Source organism: Schistocerca piceifrons, chromosome 1 (assembly GCF_021461385.2).
Source record: "Schistocerca piceifrons isolate TAMUIC-IGC-003096 chromosome 1, iqSchPice1.1, whole genome shotgun sequence".
NCBI classification, from domain to species: Eukaryota; Metazoa; Arthropoda; class Insecta; order Orthoptera; family Acrididae; genus Schistocerca; species Schistocerca piceifrons.
In genome coordinates, this window is record NC_060138.1 from 863915737 (window position 1) to 863930217 (window position 14481).

A 14481-nucleotide genomic window follows, 5' to 3' on the forward strand; every position below is an offset into this window, starting at 1 on the left:
AGAGAAGGTGCGGAGAGGGGAGGGGGTAAGTAGTGGAAAGGAGAGAAATAAAAATAAAAATAAATTAAAAGACTGGGTGTGGTGGTGAAATGACGGCTGTGTAGTTCTGGAATGGGAACAAGGAGGGGGCTGGATGGGTGAGGACATTGACTGACGAAGGTTGAGGCCAGGAGGGTTATGGGAATGTAGGATGTATTGCAGGGAAAGTTCCCACCTGTGCAATTCAGAAAAGCTGGTGTTGGTGGGAAGGATCCATATGGCACAGGCTGTGAAGCAGTCATTGAGAAAAGGGGTATCATGTTTGGCAGCATGTTCAGCAACAGGGTGGTCCACTTGTTTTTTAGCCACAGTTTGTCAGTGGCCGTTTATGTGGACAGACAGCTTGTTGCTTGTCATGTCTACATAGAATGTAACACAGTGGTTGCAGCTTAGCTTGTAAATCACATAACTGGTTTCACAGGTAGCCCTGCCTCTGATGGGATAGGTGATGTTAGTGACCAGACTGGAGTAGGTGGTGGTAGGAGGATGCATGGGGCAGGTCTTGCATCTAGTCTATTAGAGGGGTATGAGCCATGAGGTCAGGGATTGGGAGCAGGGGTTGTGTAAGGATGGATGAGTATATTGTGTAGGTTCGGTGGATGGCGGACTACCACAGTAGGAGGAGTGGGAAGGATAGTGGGTAGGACATTTCTCATTTCAGGGCACGGCAAGAGGTAATCGAAACCCTGGCGGAGAATGTAATTCAGTTGCTCCAGTCCCGGATGGTACTAAGTTACGAGGGGAATCCTCCTCTGTGGCTGGACTGTGGGACTTGGGGAGGTGGTGGGAGTCTGGAAAGATAAGGCATGGGAGATTTGTTTTTGTACAAGGATGGGAGGATAATTACAGTCAGTGAAGGCTTCAGTGAGACCCTCAGTATATTTAGAGAAGGACTGCTCGTCACTGCAGATGCGACGACCACGGGTGGCTCGGCTGTAAAGAAGGGACTTCTTGGTATGGAATGGGTGGCAGCTGTCGAAGTGGAGGTATTGCTGGTGGTTAGTAGGTTTGATATGGGCGGAGGTACTGATGTAGCCATCTCTGAGGCGGAGGTCAACATCTAGGAAGGTGGCTTGTTGGGTTGAGCAGGACCATGTGAAGCAAATGGGGGAGAAGTTGTTGAGGTTCTGGAGGAATGTGAATAAGGTGTCCTCACCTTCAATCCAGATAGCAAAGATGTCATCAATGAATCTGAACCAGGTGAGGGGTTTAGGATTCAGGGTTTTTAGGAAGGTTTCCTCTAGATGGCCCATGAATAGGTTAGCACAGGATGGAGCCATGCAGGTGCTCATAGCTGTACCATGAATTTGTTTGTAGGTAATGCCTTCAAAGGAGAAATAACTGTGGGTGAGGATATAGTTGGTCATGGAGAAGAGAACACGATACCCCTAATCTCAATGACTGCTTCCTTGTGCCATATGGATCCTTCCCACCAACATTAGCTTTTCAGAATTGCACAGGTGGGAACTTTCCCTGCAATACATCCAATGTTCCTGTAACCCTCCTGGTCTCAACCATCGCTAGTCAATGTCCTCACTCATCCAGCCCCCTCCCTGTTCCCATTCCAGCACTACACAGCCGTCATTTCACCGCCACACCCAGTCTTTTAATTTATTTCTATTTTTATTTCTCTCCTTTCCACTACTTATCCCCCTCCCCCCTCCGCACCTTCTCTCCTGCCCTCTGTCCAAACTGCAACACTTCACTGTCCGCCACTCCCACCATACTATCCCTCCCCCTCCCGCCCCAGCCTCCTCCATATCCCCACCCAGTCGCCACTCCCATCATGCACTGGTGCTGCTGCTCACAGTGTAGTTTCAGCTCTCTGAGACTGCAGATGTGTGTGCAAGTTGCATTTGTGTGAGTGTGTGTGTGCATATGTGTATGTGTGTCTATTGCTGACAAATGCCTTAATGCCCGAAAGCTACGACTGTGTGAATCTTTTTATTGTGCCTATCGCGACTCAGCATCTCTGGTATATGGTGAGTAGCAACTTTCCTTCTCTGATATTGTTACAACTCATACTTTATCTTTTATATCTATAAATTTGTGCTTATCAAACAGTCATGACTGCATTATTGAAAAATCTTTCATCATCTTAATGGGCCAATTCAGAAAAAACAAATGGAAATCACAAATGATGGCAAAATAATTTAAATGGAAAGACAAAAAAATCTTCTCAAGAAGCAGTGGCAGAACACACACATAAATGATGTTTATTTAGACATACATTTGGAGCTAGTGGCTCCTTCTTCAGGCAAAAGGGTTGAAGGGGAAGGAAGACAGGTGAAGGAAAAGGACTGGAGAGGTCTAAGAAAAGGGGTACATTTCAGGAAGGCCACCCAGAACCACGGGTCAGCGAAGACTTATTGTAAGGGATGAGAAGGAAAGAAGAGAGTTGGAGGGAGGGTGGTTTATTTTCTGAAAGGTTGATTAGAAAGACACCATGAGGAGGACCAAAAAAGAGATGGGAGATACTATGAGGGAACCACGGAGAAGAGAGGAAGGAAATCAGAATATGTATTTAAAGAAGGAGAGGAGTGGCAGTGATCCAGACAATGATGGAGGCCCTTGATTGACCAGCATGACACAGGAAGATGTAAGTGGATAATAAAGAAGAAATAGAAATGCAAATAATTTTTCATGTCACTCACTGGAACTGCAACAGTTCTCCTCTGATCTGGTGGGGCACTGTCGCTGGCTATAACCTGCACTGTAACCCTGGGCAGTGTCTCACGATCCAGCAACTGAGGGTTTGCCACTGTGATCTCACCAGTCTCCTGACCCACTTTGAAATCAGCACTGTGTTCACCAGCCAGACTGTATGTCACTCTTCCAAATACACCTTCATCACCATCTTTTGCTGTGACTGTGATGACATGAGTACCAGTAGGCGAATTCTCCAGCACCTCTGCCTCGTATGAAGTCTGTTGGAAATAACAAACAGAAACAGTTATGAAATTTTTTCTGTTGTCTTATTATGTGCACACAGATTGTTTTACAGGACAATCTCTAGGACATCAGGATATAATTTACAAGTTCATAAAATAATAAAGCACATGGAGAGCTGTTAATCTCACAGATTTATTTCAGCTAATAGAGAAAACTCTGCATGCTGACAGGAGCACACTGATGGGCATCAATAGTTTTTATTACTTCACTTTTTCCCCACTGGCAGAGTAGGATTAACAGGGGATATTGAGGATATATAGAAAAAGGTGGCATGAAAGGTAAGAGGTTTGTTTGACCTGTGGAAGAGTGTCACAGAGATGTTGAAAGAACTGAACTGGCAGACCCTTGAAGATAGACACTAACTATCTCAAGAAAGCCTACTTATGTAGTTTCAAGACCCAACTTTAAACGATGATTCTAGGGATTTCTTATATGATGATTCTAGGAATTTATTATATCATTCCCATAGGGATCATGACGACACGGTTAGATTAATTAGGAAGGAAGAAAGGAAGATTGGGTTTAATATCCTATAGATGTTGAGGTCATTAAAGATGGAGCGCAAGCTTGGATTGCATCAAGGATGTGGAAGGAAGTCAGCTGTGTCCTTTCAAAGCAACCATCCTGACATCTGCCCAGATTGATTTAACGAAATCATGGAAAACCTACAAATGGCTCGGCATGAGTGTGAACCATCATTCACCTGAGTAAGAGTCCAATGTGCTAACAACTGCACCACCTCACTCAGATTAATCATGGAGGCATTTAAAAAGTCATTCTTCCCATGCTCCATAGTTGAATGGTACGAGAAAAAGCCTTAATGGCTGGTACAATAGGATGTACCCACTGCTATGCACTTTACAGTGGTTTGTAGAGTATGGAGGCAGGTGTAGATGTAGTAGATAAATAACTTATTTCCAGAACCTAACACAAAACATAAATGTCAAATCACAAGAAGTTGCAGGAAGCCTGAATTGAACCAACAATCCTCACATCACCAGACAATTCCTATAACTGCTACGTCATGATGTGTGTCACACAGCATTTGGAAATATTCTCAGTTGTTTGTAAATTTGTTTCTGTAGTGTATTAATAAAATTGCCCAGACATTCTTGGAAAATCTTGCATTTTAACGTCAATTAAGTATGCTTACTGGCATAGTTATAGTGTGGAAGTGCATCTCAAACATTCTTACTCTGTATCTACAGTGGTGCCACAGTTTTTTTGAAACTTTATTGCTGTTTTTGGTCTTGTATTTAAAATATCACTACAGTGCATAGGCCGCTCCTTTACTTCTCATATGTTACCACCCATGACAGTTCACTGTCGAACAATTTCTCTTTATTCCCATTTTGTTGCAAACTCTTTTAATGTCTTGGCTTAATTCTTTGTGTGCTGTGCTTCATTGATTTTCATTGATTTATAATGGGTTACTTCAAGTTTCTTCACTCAGTACAGGTATATAGTCATATTTTGGACTTTTTTCTAAACTCAGTTTAGGTGTGATTCATTTCAAATGTATAGCAACTTTTTTAAATACATGATGAAGAATCTGGAAGTAAAATTAACTCCTCAAAAGATTTAGTAAACAATTATGTACATTTACCTTTGAGAACACGGGATCCATGTCATTAACATTGATGACATTCACCACTACATCTGCTGTTGATGACATTTGTGGTATTCCTGAATCATAAGCAACCACGGTAAAATTCAGTTGCTTTACTTTTTCATAATCAATCCTCTTTTTAGTTCGCACAGTTCCTAAAACAGAAAAAAATACCACATTCTATTGTATTATCTTTTATGGAGAATCTACATCCAAATTATCACTTCACGGGAGCAACAGATTTATTTACATCACAACAAATATCACCTCACAGCAACAACTGGACTATCTGTAACAGATTTTCTTATATAAAACATTGTCTCAGATGTATGTGCAGGGTATGTTTCTTGCTTTATAGGTGCAATACTGAATAGCTAGTCATTAACATGATATCTACCCCATATCCTATTTCACAAATAAGAACTCTCTGATTTCAGAAAAAACAGGATGCACACATAAAATATCTATACATATGAGGTAATATTGTTGCTTGTACTGTACATCCAAATTTATTCCACCTGAAATGGTAAAATGTAGCACGACCTTTCTTGCTTGTGACATCCAACAGTAGTAAAATGCATGACACAGAGCTGTATTTAAACTCCTTTCTTACAACCAGTTTTGATATTGTACCATCTTCTCAGTATCAAAAATATTAATATTACTCACATGTCATGACAGTTTCCGACATCAAAAACCACATATTATGTACAAAATGTTCACATTCAGGCAAACACAGAACAGCAATTTCAAGTGTGCATCCAGGATATTTTTAATTCATGTTCCAATATTTTGGCTGCCAACCTTTTAGTCATTCTCAACATACTGGCTTGCAAGTTTCTAAATCACTTTACACATTGTGGAGTGAGTGTTTACTCCACAGTGTTTAAAGTGATTTAAAAACTAACAAGTGACTCACCTTTTGAATGGCTGAAAGGTCAGCAGCAAAAATATCTGAACATAAATTAAAAATATCCTGTTGTGTGCTGTTACACACTGATATGGGACAAGTCACAGTTGCAATCTGTATAAATTTTACGATTAATTTTTAACAAAAAACAAGAGTTACATCTGTAGAATGACAAATGACAGAAATCAGTTAAAAACTTATTGTGTAGTAACTCAAGAATTTCTGTGTTAATTCTAGAACCACTCAGCCGTCTACCGCCTCGAACACACGATATCCTAGATACAAGTATGGGATGTTAAAATCCTACCTACTGCATGTCACCTGTTTGTGTGTGCAGGTTTAAAACCAGTCGCGGGAAGAAAGTAGACGTGGCAGTCGAATGGCACCGACAGGTACCTGTCGGGCAGTCCATTGAGGTTTTAGTGCGTGTGTAAGGAAGGATCATGGAGTTTTTTTGCTGCTCTGTGCTTATTGTGTCATTGACTATTGTTAATAAAACAAGAACAGTTGAAAAAGTACTCTTGTAGGCTCTTGACTCAGCCTTGATAGAGGCAAGATGTATTTTCTGATTCATTTTAAGAAAGTCATTATAGTCAAGCCAACTTTCTTTTAACTGTAACTCATTTTGTTTCTAATGGTACATACAGAAAGTTACATATGTATGTTGAAAGTGCGAATTATTTTGTGCATGAAAGACAAATACATTGTTAACTGACAAAAATGAAAGTTTGTATGCCTACTCATTTAGGCTTAAAAGTTCTTGTACCTAGCGCTATTTGACGGAGAAGAAGTCAAGAGATTTTCCAGCAGCCGGCTATCCTGTAAAGAAGAGGGGCTGCAAAATTCCTAGTAAGTCACCTCGTAAAGAAGTGGACTGTGGTTTGGGGAAATAAATCAGTATAACCCAGACCCATACTCACACTTCAAATTGTCAGAGCATTATAACCTGGCGAACTGTGTGTGTGTGTGTGTGTGTGTGTGTGTGTGTGTGTGTGTATGGGGTGGTGGTGAGGGAGGGGGGGGGGGGGGGGGGGGAAGACGATTTTTCAGTCAAAAACAAGAAAAGAAGCTGTTGTGTATTGCCATAGCAACCAAATATAATACGACAAGGAATTTACTCTCAGAAATTGGAATATGTTCAAGTATGCAATGGAGCAAAATTTGAATGAAAAATAGTGAAGACATGAAAAATTCACAATGATAAAACAGCAAAGAAGATTTCGACGTATTTGTCTAAGAAGAAGGACGCATAGAACACTTCAACCAAGAAGATCCAGTGTGGGGAGTATACAGCTCTCACACACATCGCAGGGACGCAGACGTGGATACCAACATACATCTGATGCTGCTGGCACCAGCTGCTGTTCACCAGTGCCTGCCTCCACATCCGCTCACCTACACTATGAGAATACTTCTATGCCGGGTGAGTGTGAAACAAAACTTCATTACTTTAGTACGAAGTGATACAAGATACTGTTGAGTGAACTTTTATGTGTAGTTATCATATTTAAAGTTAGTTTTAAATGCTGACAAGAGCTAAAGCATACAAGTGTATAGAAAATCTACAGCAGGTTGAGGAAACTCAAGACCCAGATATAGCCATGAAAATTAGCAAAGAAGTGCCTGACTGGGCTGAGTTGGTAAATATAATCAAAGCTCTGAGTGTGACACTAAGTTTAGTAAATTCTCAATTAAATGCTCATAGTCTTAAGCTAAACTCATTAGATTAGCAATTAGATACCCAGAGTGAGGCTTTAAATGCTCAGAGGGAAACTCTAAATATTCAAACGACTAATTTAGGTTTGTTAAACGCTGAAGTCGACTCTCAAAGCAAGGAATTTAGTAATCTATGCGAAGGCATGGGTGCTTTGAAGACTGAATTCGACACCATAAGTAACAAAGTAGAGAATTTAAAAGTAGATCTAAAAAATGAGTTGACAAACTCTTTGACTACTCATATAAATCATATGTTTACCAACCTTAGTAAGAAACAGAATGATATCTTTCAGGATTTGTCAAAAAGGTTAGAACTGGACATTAAGAACAAATGTAAAAATGTAGAATCAGAACCTATTGAAAAGTTGGGATCTTTTGAAAATGTGTACAATATTAAATATAATGATGTAAGGCATGGGTTGTATACTTTGAAAGAGGGTGTAGAGAAGAATAATGAATAAATGCCAATCATTCAATTGCAAATTACAGGTGTCAGTACACAAGTAGATAATGTAGAAATTAATTTCAAAGAGAAAATAGCCAACTCTGATATTATAAATGTAATTAGTTTGGAGGAACAAATTGGAGAAATTATAGATCGAAAAGTTACCGAGGGAATAACATCCGGGAACGTATCACCTATACCTTTTTCTGAACTTAATGATACCAGGAAGGGTATGGATGACTTGTGGAAAGAGATTAAGCTTATCCAAGACAAAGTAGAAAAAACGATAACTTCACCTAATGTTGTATTAACTAGTGAAGCTGTGACTGATTTACAATGGGGAGCTAATACAAGGTTATCTAGACAATTCCCTAAATTTAAGCCGGACGGAGATGTACATCTGACCTATTTCTTAAAGGGGTTTAACCAAGCATTACTAAAAAATTGGGAAGATTCCAAGAAGATCAAATTTGTGGTGAGACACCTTTTAGGGGAAGCCTCAGAATGGGTAAAGTAAATATTGAGAATTTTTCCTCTTGGGAAGACTTTCAAAAGAAATTTAAAGAAAATTACTGGTCTGCCAGTGCACAAGAAAAGTTAATATCAGATCCATGGGACCTGAGTGGAGTCATCTATCCCCCATGGATGTTAACATTCTGAGTTAATGGGCAGAGTAATGACCGTTGGATCACAAGTTGTTTTCAGTGTTTCTTCCAAATAGTTTCCTGCACCAAATTCCTTTAAGATCTAGAACTATCCTAATATCTTATTGCTTAGAAAATTGTATAGGACCATAATATAGAGACCAACTAAAGAGAATCACAAAAAAGTGATATCTAAACGAAATAAACTGAATATAGTATTATATTTGTGGAAAATTTAATATGAGGTGACTAATTGAACAACTGTTATACTGAAGTTTATAGCTTTTCTATTTTGTATAGAATATTTTATGAGATGTGATATGGATGGGAGAGTTTGTATAAATTTTGAAAGGGATGGGTATTGTAACACACAGCACACCTTTCAAACAACCCTCACAAACAAGTGTGCCTGATTCTTCTTCATTTGCCATTTCCATTGGGTTGCTAGGATTTCCTTTGGGGACCTCAAAGGGTGAAGGGGGGACAAGTCCATTCTGTAGGAGATGATTTAACACCAAACCTCCTGCAGCGTTTAACTCAAGTACCTGAGAAGTAGGGAAGTAGGGATCCTGGGGAAGGGGGGTGGGAAGGGTTTCCTGTCTTTTAGGCTATCTTCTTTCTCTTCTTCGATCCTAGCAACCACATCTATTTTTTCCTTTCTTAGCTCTCATCTTGAGGATCTGTCTATCTTTTCCCTCTTTCTACATTCATATACTTCTATCGCTGAAGTCCTTTCTTATTTCTGTGGTTACTAATAACCTACATCTTATCTTTAGATAAGAAGGCCGAAGAATAAGACTACACAAATACACATATGCATATAAACAAATATACATTTCTAAGCAAACATTAAATTATATAAGACAAAGCCTGATACGATGTGAGAACTGCCAGGTTTTGTAGGGGAAAAGCTGTGTACATAGGGAATTATGCGCACATATATGGGGAGTTACGATGGGTATACATCGAATATACATAAGGAAAGGTGCCCAGACTATGATGAACAACTATAAAATAGTAATGAGTAATGGATAAATAAGAAAACATTAGTGCAATAAAAACTCTGATGAATTGAATGATAGTGGGACATAAGTAGTACATATAAACATAATATCTATTGAAAGTATAGAAGTTGATAAGTAGAGGAGGACTCTAGGGAGTGAATGATATATTGAAGAATAAATGCAAAGTTTAAAATAGATTTATAGCTTTACCAGAAGATACTTAATTATGGTATACATAGAAATGTATATTAGAGTAATGAACTGTGAGGCCTACTCAGAAAGTATAAGAGGGGCGTACCCAGCAATCACTAAGTATAAAGGGCAGATGTACCTACGTGGAGATAGGACAATCTGCAGTCTAAAAAATAGAGATGTTTTGTAAGGGGCGTACCAACCAGAATGGAAAGAGGAAGTGCTCTCATAAGGTCAACCCACAAGCAAGGAATAGGTGCTGATCCTTGGAGAAGGGAATAGTATTGTGACAAAAGTCACAAATTTTACAGGACTTGTTCTGGAAAGTGTAAATTCTATGAACAACTGGCAAGCTACAACTAATGAAAACCGTAAATACTAAAAAAAAAAAGGTAGTACAAAAAGATAAGAATAAAAAATAGATTACTCTTGCATCATAAACACCTGAAGTTTTCGATTGAAAAAGGAAATAAAGAAAAGAAAAAGAGTCATCACAATTCCTAAATATTAGTAAAGCTGACTAAACCAATGAATAAATGCTCATGTCTTAATAACAATGTAAAGTAAGAAAAGAGTAGAGAAAAAATAAGCGAAAGATTGTGCAAGAGAGGACAGAGAATTGTTACTCAAAACACAAAGATGATGTGACTTACCAAACGAAAGCGCTGGCAGGTCGAAAGACACACAAACAAACACAAACATACACACAAAATTCAAGCTTTCGCAACAAACTGTTGCCTCATCAGGAAAGAGGGAAGGAGAGGGAAAGACAAAAGGATGTGGGTTTTAAGGGAGAGGGTAAGGAGTCATTCCAATCCCGGGAGCGGAAAGACTTACTTTAGGGGGAAAAAAGGACAGGTATACACTTGCACACACACTCATATCTATCCGCACATACACAGACACAAGCAGACATTTGTAAAGGCAAAGAGTTTGGGCAGAGATGTCAGTCGAGGCGGAAGTGCAGAGGCAAAGATGTTGTTGAATGACAGGTGAGGTATGAGTGGCGGCAACTTGAAATTAGCGGAGATTGAGGCCTGGTGAATAACGGGAAGAGAGGATATATTGAAGGGCAAGTTCCCATCTCCGGAATTCTGACAGGTTGGTGTTAGTGAGAAGTATCCAGATAACCCGGATGGTGTAACACTGTGCCAAGATGTGCTGGCCGTGCACCAAGGCATGTTTAGCTACAGGGTGATCCTCATTACCAACAAACACTGTCTGCCTGTGTCCATTCATGCAAATGGACAGTTTGTTGCTGGTCATTCCCACATAGAATGCATCACAGTGTAGGCAGGTCAGTTGGTAAATCACGTGGGTGCTTTCACACGTGGCTCTGCCTTTGATCGTGTACACCTTCCGGGTTACAGGACTGGAGTAGGTGGTGGTGGGAGGGTGCATGGGACAGGTTTTACACCGGTTGCGGTTACAAGGATAGGAGACAGAGGGTAGGGAAGGTGGTTTGGGGATTTCATAGGGATGAACTAACAGGTTAAGAAGGTTAGGTGGACGGCGGAAAGACACTCTTGGTGGAGTGGGGACGATTTCATGAAGGATGGATCTCATTTCAGGGCAGGATTTGAGGAAGTTGTATCCCTGCTGGAGAGCCACATTCAGAGTCTGGTCCAGTCCCGGAAAGTATCCTGTCACAAGTGGGGCACTTTTGGGGTTCTTCTGTGGGAGGTTCTGGGTTTGAGGGGATGAGGAAGTGGCTCTGGTTATTTGCTTCTGTACCAGGTCGGGAGGAGAGTTACGGGATGCGAAAGCTGTTGTCAGTTTGTTGGTGTAATGGTTCAGGGATTCCGGACTGGAGCAGATTCGTTTGCCACGAAGACCTAGGCTGTAGGGAAGGGACCATTTGATGTGGAATGGGTGGCAGCTGTCATAATGCAGGTACTGTTGCTTGTTGGTGGGTTTGATGTGGACGGACGTGTGAAGCTGGCCAGTGGACAGATGGAGGTCAATGTCAAGGAAAGTGGCGTGGGATTTGGAGTAGGACCAGGTGAATCTGATGGAACCAAAGGAGTTGAGGTTGGAGAGGAAATTCTGGAGTTCTTCTTCACTGTGAGTCCAGATCATGAAGATGTCATCAATAAATCTGTACCAAACTTTGGGTTGGCAGGCCTGAGTAACCAAGAAGGCTTCCTCTAGGCGACCCATGAATAGGTTGGCGTACGAGGGGGCCATCCTGGTACCCATGGCTGTTCCCTTTAATTGTTGGTATGTCTGGTCTTCAAAAGTGAAGAAGTTGTGGGTCAGGATGAAGCTGGCTAAGGTAATGAGGAAAGAGGTTTTAGGCAGGGTGGCAGGTGATCGGCGTGAAAGGAAATGCTCCATCGCAGCGAGGCCCTGGACGTGCAGAATATTTGTGTATAAGGAAGTGGCATCAATGGTTACAAGGATGGTTTCCGGGGGTAACAGATTGGGTAAGGATTCCAGGCGTTCGAGAAAGTGGTTGGTGTCTTTGATGAAGTATGGGAGACTGCATATAATGGGTTGAAGGTGTTGATCTACATAGGCAGAGATACTTTCTGTGGGGGCTTGGTAACCAGCTACAATGGGGCGGCCAGGATGATTGGGTTTGTGAATTTTAGGAAGAAGGTAGAAGGTACGGGTGCGTGGTGTCGGTGGGGTCAGGAGGTTGATGGAGTCAGGTGAAAGGTTTTGTAGGGGGCTTAAGGTTCTGAGGATTCATATATATAAACAAAAGTAAAAAATGTATATTGTTAAGATATGAAATGTTATTAAGAGTGATATTACTTGCATAATGTTATGTATAAAATATCGTGTGTTCGATGTGAGGAGGGGGAGATGTAGTGATTTGAGAATTTCTGTGTAAATTCTAGAACCACTCAGCCTTCTGCTGTCTTGAACACATGATATTCTAGATACGAGTGTGGGATGGTAAAACCTTACCTACTGTGTGTCACATGTTTGTGAGTGCAGGTTTAAAACCAGTCGCGGGAAGAAAGTAGATGTGGTGGTCAAACGGCACTGACAAGTACCTGCAGGGCAATCCATTGAGGTTTTAGTGTGTGTGTAAGGAAGAACCATGGAGTTTTCATGCTGCTCTGTGCTTATTGTGTCATTGACTATTGTTATTAAAACAAGAACAGTTTGAAAAGTACTCTTGTAGGCTCTTGACTCAGCCTTGGTAGAGGCAAGACTTATTTTCTGATTCATTTTAAGAAAGTCATTGTAGTCAAGCCAACTTTCTTTTATCTGTAACTCATTTTGTTTCTAATGTTCGACAGTATGAGGTACTTACAGAAAGTTACATATGTATGTTGAAAGTGTGAATTATATTGTGCATGAAAGTCAAATACAAAAAGGAAAGTTTGTATGTCTACTCATTTTATAAGTAGAAAGAGGCTTAACAGTTCCTGTACCAAGCACTATTCGACGGAGAAGAAGTCGAGAGATTTTCCAGCAACTGACTATCCCATAAAGAAGAGGGGCTGCAAAATTCCAAGTAAGTCACCTCGTAAAGTAGTAGAATGTGGTTTGGGGAAATAAATCAGTATAACTCAGACCCATACTCACACTTTAAGTCATCAGAGTGTTAGAATAGTATATAAGAAAATATTAAACTAGAAGAAAGCAACTTGTTTTTGCTCTGAATCCTTTTCTATTTGACTTTCTAAGTTTTCTTGCAGCTTACTATACAGGAGAACTCCCATGAGACTTACACTGCTGTGCCTAAATATATATATTTCATTGGAATGACAGGTCTGGTGATGGCAGATGACTATTTTTTGTAAAAATATATAAATTTTTGTGAATGAAACACACTGTTTTGTGAATATAAATACAAGGCACTCGCAGGACACTGAGCTCCAGAAATAGATGTTTAGTGGTGGAGGAGAAAGGCACTTGTCCCAGTACTTAGCTAATGTATGAAAGAGCCCTCAAAATGCAACGCAATATGTGAGTACTGAGTCACTGTCTTTATTCAAAAACAGTTGTGTTTAACCAATTTACATGCTTGGAGTTTGTAACAGAAATTGTGTTATGGAATTCATTAGCACAGCAATTTGAATAAATTATACAGGATGGTCACAATTAAAGTGCAGCTACTCAAGGAGGTCCGGTGTGAGCTGTAATTATTGTATAGCAGCAAAATCTGGTAGATATGCTAATGTGTTAATATGGAACCGATTTATGCTGGAAAAAAATTAGTTCCAGGTGCAAATCTGGGGCTGTACAGCATCTCATTGATGTCTCTCATCCTTATACTGAACAAATTAAGCGGTGGTTGATATAACATTATGTCTTTCTCACTTGTTTGACCTTTTCTGACAACATCCTGTTCCTAATCCGTTCATGTATAAATATTCCTTTATGTCTTTCTTGCATTCACAGCACCAGGTTTGCACCTGATGGCCAAGGGTGAAACTAATTTTTTCCTAGCATAAATTGTTTACACATTAGAATATCTACCAAGTTTCACAGACACATGATAACTGCAGCCCCCACTGGACCTCTATGAGTAACTGCAATTTAATTATCTACATCTACATCTACATTTATACTCTGCAAGCCACACAACGGTGTGTGGCGGAGGGCACTTTACATGCCACTGTCATTACCTCCCTTTCCTGTTCCAGTCGCATATGGTTCGCGGGAAGAACGACTGTCTGAAAGCCTCCGTGCGCGCTCTAATCTCTCTAATTTTACATTCGTGATCTCCTCGGGAGGTATAAGCAGGGGGAAGCAATATATTCGATACCTCATCCAGAAACGCACCCTCTTGAAACCTGGCGAGCAAGCTACACCGCGATGCGGAGTGCCTCTCTTGCAGGGTCTGCCACTTGAGTTTGTTAAACATCTCCGTAACGCTATCACGGTTACCAAATAACCCTGTGATGAAACGCGCCGTTCTTCTTTGGATCTTCTCTATCTCCTCCGTCAACCCGATCTGGTACGGATCCCACACTGATGAGCAATACTCAAGTATAGGTCGAACGAGT

General features: G+C 40.5%; 1 protein-coding gene across 2 annotated transcripts in view; it reads right to left on the reverse strand.

The window, feature by feature from the left end:
- Positions 1-14481, reverse strand: part of LOC124716128 (cadherin-87A) — a 725215-nt gene that overhangs the window by 95099 nt on the left and 615635 nt on the right. For both annotated transcript variants that reach the window (XM_047243147.1, XM_047243148.1), the window contains 2 exons: positions 4598-4755; positions 2694-2966 (listed from right to left, as the gene is read on the reverse strand). In XM_047243147.1, the coding sequence (XP_047099103.1) occupies positions 2694-2966; positions 4598-4755 (431 nt within the window). The remainder of the gene's footprint in view (positions 1-2693; positions 2967-4597; positions 4756-14481) is intronic.